Here is an 8,953-nt window from a genome sequence, read left to right as displayed (position 1 = left end):
ATTTTTGGCGGGTTTTGTTCTTAAGAAATGTAAAAACACTAGTATTTCTTTCAGGGAATGAACATTTAGAGCAAGTTAACTTATCTGTCTAACACAACGCGACAAAAACAACTGTGACTGTTTTTCATACTACTTGTCCAGTCAGTGTGCGTGTTTTTCAAATCGCTTTTCCGTTTGTGTTTTTTGTCCCAGCGGAGGTTCCGTCTCAGCTGAGCTGCATGACAGTCACATGTAAATACACAACATTTCTCAATATATCGACACTCATGCAGGCGTCCGCAGACTGTAAGTGCTATTTATTTGGTTCTTGTTCGAATTCTGTCTATTATCATCACTGTAATTTAGAAACCGGCTTGTTTTTAAAACGCAAAGGCCGTAAACAGTCCATATAGGTTCGATAAACACCAACATCTTCCTCATTTTGTTATTAGCATTAGCATCTTATTCTCATATTAGATTAGTCCTGGATTATCATTCATGTGTTTTGTTTTTCAAGTACTTACAGTTGTTTACATACACCTTACAAATACAATCGGTATAAACTGATCTTATTTAGTTAGTTATTTTTGGGAGCCGTTTAAATATCTTGTGTAGCTTCTAAAGAGCAGACTAAATAATGAAAAGTAAGCTAAATATGTCATGTCTGTTATGTGGAATAGTTTATTCAAGGCAGTGCTAAATGCAAACAAATGCGTTTTTAAATGAAGTTATTAACATTTTCCTGATTCTGCAATGGTTATGTAAATTTGTTCATGATTTGTAGCTATAATAGAGAAGTTTTGTCATATGAAAGTGCATCGTTATGACCATTACATGTGATCTAGATTACGTAATCATATTCCAAAATCTTGTAATTAGATTACGTTAAAATACTCAGAATCAGACTGCAGTTACTTTTTATGGATTACATTATCACATGTTATACACACTAGGGGTGTGCCGGTATCACATTTTCATGTCGCGATTAATCGATGATGCTGTTATCGCGGTGTACGGTATTGTAACGATATTAAAATGTAGTATTAAAAAAAGTGCTGTCATAATGCAGTATAACTTTTTTCTTATAACAAAAATAACTGAGCATTTAAATGCAATAAAGTAATACAGAAAAATGTATAAAGTTCAAAGTTTTACACAGATTAAAGATTAAAATGTAAAAAAAGATTGAAAATAAATAGCCTATTAAGTCTAAATATTTAAGTATTTGGCGCCGTGATGAACATCATAGCAAATACACAAATCTGAATGTCTGTTTAAATCATTTAAACACGATTCAGAAACAGAAAGTAGTGCAGCTGCTTTGTTTACAGGGTTTCCTGATCTGATAAACGTGTAAGATATAAAATGTAAGATTTAACGTAATACGTTTATTTGATCAAAAATACAGTAAAACAGTAGTATCGTGAAATATTATGATTTATAAATCAGCATATTAGAATGATTTCTGAAGATCATGTGACACTGAAGACTGGAGTAATGATGCTGAAAATTCAGCGCTGCATCATAGAAATAAATTATATTTTACATTATATTCACATAGAAAACAGCTATTTTAAATGGTAATAATATTTCACAATTTTGTTTAATGCACTTCATGTTGTTAATAACAAAGAATGGAATATATTTTCCTAATCTTTGTATTTTTATATCAATATGGTACTATGTATATTGAGTTAGGTCACAAGTAATCTAAAAGTAGTCTGATTATATTAACTAAAATGTGTAATGTAATGGATTACGTTACTAACTACAGTTTTTGTCATGTAATCTGGAGCCAGTAACAGATTAGATTCTGTAAGTAATCTCCCAGCTCTGATTATGACACTCAGCATGTGTTGTGTTCATCAGTTATGTGTAATTGATTGGACTGAAGCGTCATCATGCCTGTGAACGCCGCTGTGATTAGAGGAGTTCAGAAGCTGGTGCTTTATGAGACCAGAGCCGTAAGTCACATTTCTGTCATTATTCACGAAGGATAAATGCATTGCTTTGAGTCTTTTAAATGCATATCGTGTTTATCAGATCAGCAGCTGTGTATGAATATATACTGTACATCCATTCAGGAGATTTCTGACTGTATGAATGTGCATCATATGAAGCTGTCACACAGATGTTGATGTCTCTCTGTGCTGCTAGATGGCAGTGTTTAGCTGTCATCAAACTGAGACCTGATGTCTGATTCACTGTCTGAGCTGCAGCCATGACATATTCAATGTGTTGTATCGTTTGGTGCACTGTTTTAATAAAAATTAAGAATTTATATTTTTGCATAAATAAAATAAAGTCTGCTTTAGGACCATGTGAGACCCTGGACCACGAAACCAGTCATAAGGCTCAATTTTGTGAAATTGAGATTTATGCATCAGCTGAAAGCTGAATAAATAGCTTTCCATTGATGTATGGTTTGTTAGGATAGCACAATATTTGGCTGAGATACAATATTTGAAAATCTGGAATCTGAGGATGCAAAAAAATCTAAATATTGAGAAAATCATCTTTAAAGTTGTTCAAATGAAGTTCTTAGCAATGCATATTACTGATCAAAAATTAAGTTTTGATATATTTACGGTAGGAAATTTACTAAATATCTTAATGGAACATGATCTTTACTTAACATCCTAATGATTTTTGGCATAAAAGAAAAATCTATAATTTTGACCCATACAATGTATTGTTGGCTATTGCTACAAATATACCCCAGCGACTTAAGACTACTTTTGTGCTGCGGGGTCACATATGTGTTTATTATGACATTATTTTCATGGCAATTAAATCAAATTTTACCAATAAGTTCTCATTATTGTAGTATACAGTATGCATTTTAAATTTTGATTTTAATTTTAAAAGTCTAATGAGAATTTCACAAGTGAAAATCTGGATACATTATGGTAAAAATGAATAACTTTTGTAAGTGAAAGTGTGCTTAATTGTCGAAATCAAGTATGTCGAATCATAATATAAGATCAAATATATGTAGTTGACAATGAACAACTACAAATAAGCTGATTTATTTACAGTAGAGTTTATTTGAATGTACACTACTGGTCACAAGTTTGGAATAATAAAGATTTTTTATTGTTTTTGTAGGAAGTTTTCTCTGCTCGCTAAGGCTGCTTTTATTTGATCAAAAATACAGTAAAACAGTAATATCGTGAAATATTATTTATAAATCAGCATATTAGAATGATTTCTGAAGATCATGTGACACTGAAGACTGGAGTAATGATGCTGAAAATACAGCTTTGATCACAGGAATAAATTAGATATTCACTAAATAAAAGTGAATATCTAAAAACAGAAATAAAAAAACAGATATTCACTTAGAAAACACTTATTTTAAATGGTAATGATATTTCACAATTTTTATTCTATTTTTGATCAAATAAATTCAGCCTTGGTGAGCAGAAGAGACTTCTTTCAGAAACATTAAAACTCCTTAACTATTCCAAAGAGTTAACCAGTTTTATCTATCTATCTATCTATCTATCTATCTATCTATCTATCTAATATCTATCTATCTATCTCATTTTTGATCTATTTATAATTAATTTGTATTATATATATATAATTAATAAATTTGTAATTTCTTTATTATTTTACACATTTTCCCCCAGTTTATTTAATAGTCATATAATGTAAATATGGCTCAGGTTCCTCCTTCAGTGTGCGTCTAAGTTGTATTCTTGCATAAAGAAAATAGTCATTTTCTTGCATTTGACATTTTCATGACAATTAAAACACAATTTACTCATAAATTCGCATTACTGTAATGTGATTTAAATATTATTTGCTAATTTGCTAAAGATATCGCAATAACAAGAATTTATTGAAATGACTTCTGGAAGTGTAAGTGTTCTTAATTGTTGATTTTTAATGGCTTCATTCATTTTCCTTATGCAAATATGAATATATATATACACTGTAAAAAATGGCCGTGAATTTAACGGTAAAATACTGTAATTCCGGCAACCACAGCTGCCGGTTTTTTACCGTAAATTTTACGGAATTTTTTTATTTTTATTTATTTTTTCTTCAATATTAGGATGTAATGTGACACTCACGTTTTCCTGAGTTTCACCCATTCGGCCATTTAAAAATATATGTTAGTTGCTTTTCCAAAATGGTTAATAGATTGTCATTTTTAGTTTGTTTTGGTTTCCTCAGAGGTATTTTCTGGTGGGCAGTAATAACGCTCAAACGAAACATCGTGTCCTGAAGATCGACCGCACTGAACCGCGAGATCTGGTCATTATTGATGATAAGGTGAGCTGCTCACAATCTTCACAAACAAGGCAACATGAAATGATGTTTCAACCCATTTTACTTTTACATTTTAAACCTTTTTTTTATATTTGTATGTAGCTTTAATTTATATTTATTTTAGTTTTAGTCAAAATTGTTGTGTTCTGTAATTTTTATTATTAGTGTAATTTCATGTTTCTTTGTAGCTTTAATTTGTTTACTTTAGTTTTAGTAATTTTTGCTTTGTCTTTTATTAGTTTTACTTTATGTTAGTGTGTAGCTTTAATTTATATTTGTTTTAGTAATTTTGTTATGTGCTTTTGTCATGTTATTATTTTTTGTTTGCTATATTTCTGTGTAGATTTAATTTATATTTATTTTAGTTTAGTGTTAGTAATTTGTTATGAACTCTAAAGTGCATAATATTGTGCACTTTTGTCATTTTTATTAGTTTTTTATATTTTATTTTAGTTTTATGAAGTTTGTTATGTGCTTTTATCTTTTTAGGTTTAGTTTTTATAGCTTAAATTTCTATTTATTTTAGTTTGAGTAATTATGTGCTTTTGTTGCCAAGGAAACATTTTAAAATTTAGTTTTATGTTTATCATCTCATATTTTATTTTATTTTTTATTTTATTTTATTTTATTTTAAAGATTGGTTTTTTTACTAAATCACTGTTCACTCTGTGGTGGAAATAACATATTAAACCTTTTTTGAATAAAATGTCCAACTTCTTTGCTCTTTTATTAAAGGGGTCATCGGATGCTACATGCACTTTTACGTAGTTAAGTTGTTTGAACTGAAATGTGTGTTGGCAGTGTGTGTACACAACCACCCTATAATGATAAAAATCCTCCCAGTGTTTTTTGTTTAATCTGGTTAAATGTTTTCCCCTTTCTCAAATCGAGCCGATCTCAGATGCCTGTCTGTGTGACGTCACACAGACAGGCCCCTCCCACAATAGTTTGATTGACAGTAGCGTTTCAGCACAGACTGGACTGGCGTCTTACCTTAGCTCCGCCCTGAGTGACTGTCATCAGTCCGCCATTGTTTCACCGCAGTTTTTTTTTAGTAATTTTATGTGCTTTTGTCATTTTTATTAGGTTTTTTTTTATATTTGTAATAAATGTAATAAATTACATTTAATAAATTACATTTATTTTAGTTTTGTCATGTTATTTGCTTTTGTCATTTTTATTAGATTTAGTTTTTAGTTTTTTACATATTTCTATTTGGCTTTACTGTATATATTTTTTCAATTTTATTTTAGTAATTTTGTTATGTGCTTTTGTCATTTTTATTTTATTTTTTTTTTGTTTAAAGTTTTTTTTATATATATATCTTTTTAGCTTTAATTTCTATTTATTTCAGGTTTTGTTTTAGTAATTTGTTATTCTTTTGTCATTTTTTTAAAATAGTTTTAGTAATTTTGTGTTTTTGTCATTTTTAGTAGTTTTTTAATATTTCTATTTAGCTTTATTTTAGTTTTGTCATGTTATGCGCTTTTGTCATTTTTACGGTTTTTTTTTTTATATATCTATGTAGCTTTAATTTCTATTTATTTCTGTTTTAGTTTTCTTAATTTGTTATACCTTTGTAATTTTTATTAGTTTTTTTAATAGATTTAGTATATATATATATATATATATATATTTAACCTTAATTTATTTATTTAAGTTTTAGTAATTCAATTTAACTTATTTCAGTAAGTTTCCAAAGTAACTTATAATTTTTTTCATCTATCGTCTAATATTTATGTTTTGCATTCATTCATGCATTTGGCAGATGCTTTTATCCAGAGTGACTCTAAATGCATTCAAGCTATACATTTGATCACTTCCTGGGAATCAAACCCATGACTTTGGCATTGCAAGTGCAACGCATTACTGTTTATGTAATGTTTATTTAGTTTCAGCTGTATTTCAATTAACAAAATCGATTTGAAGAGTTTTAGTTAACAATAACAGCACTACTTCTGCTGACACACATCTGGTCAAATCTCACTTTTAGTTGTGTTAGTCATCAAAATCGTGTCTTATACAACCTCCATACGCCTCAAATCACCTTCTGCTGAGGGAGCGGGTGTCGTGGAAGTAATAAGAAGTGCGAATTTAGTGCACAAACAAGTAGATCAGAACATTGACGTGTGTGTGGCACACCTGATAGATTCATGACAAACACGGCATGTTATTGTTGATTCTGCGGTTGATTATACCCTCAAATCTCGTCATTAGAGTGATGTGTTCGCCTCTGAATGCACATTAAACATGAAAGAAATGGAAATATTGTTGTCTGATGCACAGTTAAAGCAATGGTTCACTCAAAACTGAACATTTGCTGAAAATATCCTCACTCTCAAGAGCATCCGAGATTAGGATGAGTTTGTTTCTTCATCAGATTTGGAGTTATTGTGATGTTTTTATCAGCTGTTTGGACTCTCATTCTGACGGCACCCATTCACTTCCATTGGTGAGACAGTGATGCAATGCTACATTTCTCCAAATCTGATGAAGAAACAAAGTAATTTTTTTAAATACATTTTTATTAATATTTTGAATACGTTTTTATTGATATATTTTCTGTTTTAATTTTAGTTAGCTGTAGTAATTTTGTTGTTTTACATCAACCAAAATGTAAGATTTATGTATTTGAATTGCATATAAAATTCCATCCATTTATAATTATGCAGTTTTAACATAAACTAATAAACTTAATATGATGCATTTTTGTCAGTCATGCATAAATGAAACAGGTCAGATTTCTTCACTCAAAAAATGATAGTTTATTATTATTTATAAGTAGCAATTTAAATTTATTTAAACAATCATATTTTCAAAATGCATTTATTTAAATCGCTTAGAATCAGCTAAAATCTGTTAATTGTGAAAGCAATAAAATGTATTCTGTTGAAAAGTATGAACATGGTTAAATATGGCTAGCTGTGAATAATTAATTAGTTAAAATGTATGACTGAAACAAATTGGATTTATTGATAATACAAATATAAAACCTGATATTCAGTTTATTAGTAATATTACAGAAATCTGATCTATTGATATACCAAATGTGCATCACATTAAGTTTATTAGTTTATGATAAAACTGTAATTCAAACGGGTGGAAATTGTATATGCAATTCAAATAAATAAATCTTATTTATTTTCCCACTTTTCCTATATTTTCGCTTTCTCTCGCCATGGTGCTAAATCATAAACTAACTCATGTATTGTATGTTAACTAATGAGAACTTACTGTAAAGTGTAAAACCCCAGCATGAGTTTCTCTGCTCTCTCGTGTCTTTCAGGTTTCGTGCGGTTTCTGGAGGGTTACTATATCGTGTTGATCACTAAACGCCGCAGGATGGCGGATATCGGCGGCCACTCGATTTATAAGATTGAAGACACGAATATGATCTACATTCCTAATGACTCTGTGAGAGTCACACACCCTGATGAGGCGCGGTGAGAGACTTTTATGCATATTTGATAATTATATGTTGTTATTTTACTGCTGGCCAGTTCTACAGCGAGTGACCAATAAGATCACTCGGATTTGGTCACATGATCCTGTTCAGAATGGATTGCTAGTGTGCTGCTGCTTACTGCAGTGCATACTAGATTAAATATGCTGTATGCTGTTTATATTAACCCTACTGAATCATACATGACATTTGAATTTCTAGGCCCTCTAAATGATTAGAACCTGAAAAGTCTGAAGAGTTTTTCTCCAGTCAAAGCTCTTTTAGTGTAATTGTCCAAACGTCCAGTTTCAGCTGGAGCTTCTCGTGTCAAATCTTGACTGGTTTTTATCAAGTAAGCGTCAGAATAACTGCAGTAATATCTCCAGATGAACACTTACTGGACTGAAGCAGCTCAGCTTTACTTGATTCTCCATCAATCATGTTTTAGAGTCTCAAATCTGATCCTCAGGATCTTTTGAGGAGCGTTTGTTTCCAGAAGCTTTACTTTCACTGTTCCTCAGCGGAGGAATGATCTTCACAAGCCTCCAGAACATCTCACATCTTCTGAGGAGCCTTTATTTCTTCAGCTCTCAATCACTGCATTATATGTTTGGATCATTTCAATCTCATCTTATTACTGGAGATATAGAGCCACGACTGATATTTATAGCATTTTATGTCAGTATCTGCTGCACTGCTATAAAGATCTCACTGATTTACATCACAAGCATCAGACTTTCATCATAGAAATATCAGCATCTGTAGCAAACTGCATATTTTTGTATAAAAACTGCTGTTTTTCCATCATATCCTCACTATATCAGACTAAATGAGCCATACAAGCCTGATGGATCAATAACAACACATATCAAAACTTTTTTTTTTTTTAGATTATTTAAAAAATATTTTGTATAAGGTTCTAAAAATTATTTCATATGTCAGGCTTTACAGTAAGTGATCTGTAGTGTTTTTATCCAGTTGTAGTATTATTTTGTGTTAAAATATCTTAACTTTTAGCAATCAGAATAAATAATGAGTCTTTTGAGGCTCTTTGCTTACAGGAATCTCACATACAGTGTGTTGTCAGTGTGCATACTGCAGTAGTAGTGATAGTTAGTATGCTAGTGTGCTGTTTCTCTGTTTCTTCAGGTTTTCGTCACAAACCGTGTCTGTCCTGCTGCGGTCGGTCACTCTGATCTCAGAATACAATTCACACGTGTGTGTGTGTGTGTGTGTGTGTGTGTGTGTGTG

The 8,953-nt window shown here is 30.7% G+C and overlaps 1 protein-coding gene across 1 annotated transcript in view; it reads left to right on the top strand.

The window, feature by feature from the left end:
• The first annotated feature begins 235 nt into the window (after positions 1-235).
• The window catches only part of fig4a (FIG4 phosphoinositide 5-phosphatase a), a 76,526-nt gene continuing 67,808 nt past the window's right edge, over positions 236-8,953 (top strand). Inside the window, exons 1-5 of the mRNA XM_016450887.1 lie at positions 236-285; positions 1,849-1,943; positions 4,165-4,263; positions 6,254-6,257; positions 7,547-7,703. Of these exons, the coding sequence (XP_016306373.1) occupies positions 1,881-1,943; positions 4,165-4,263; positions 6,254-6,257; positions 7,547-7,703 (323 nt within the window). The 5' untranslated portion in view covers positions 236-285; positions 1,849-1,880. The remainder of the gene's footprint in view (positions 286-1,848; positions 1,944-4,164; positions 4,264-6,253; positions 6,258-7,546; positions 7,704-8,953) is intronic.

The sequence above is a fragment of the Sinocyclocheilus anshuiensis genome, unplaced genomic scaffold (genome assembly GCF_001515605.1).
Source record: "Sinocyclocheilus anshuiensis isolate Anshui unplaced genomic scaffold, SAMN03320099.WGS_v1.1 scaffold595, whole genome shotgun sequence".
Classification (NCBI taxonomy): domain Eukaryota; kingdom Metazoa; phylum Chordata; class Actinopteri; order Cypriniformes; family Cyprinidae; genus Sinocyclocheilus; species Sinocyclocheilus anshuiensis.
Note: the sequence above shows the minus strand (reverse complement) of the source record. Positions and strands in the feature narration are given on the sequence as shown.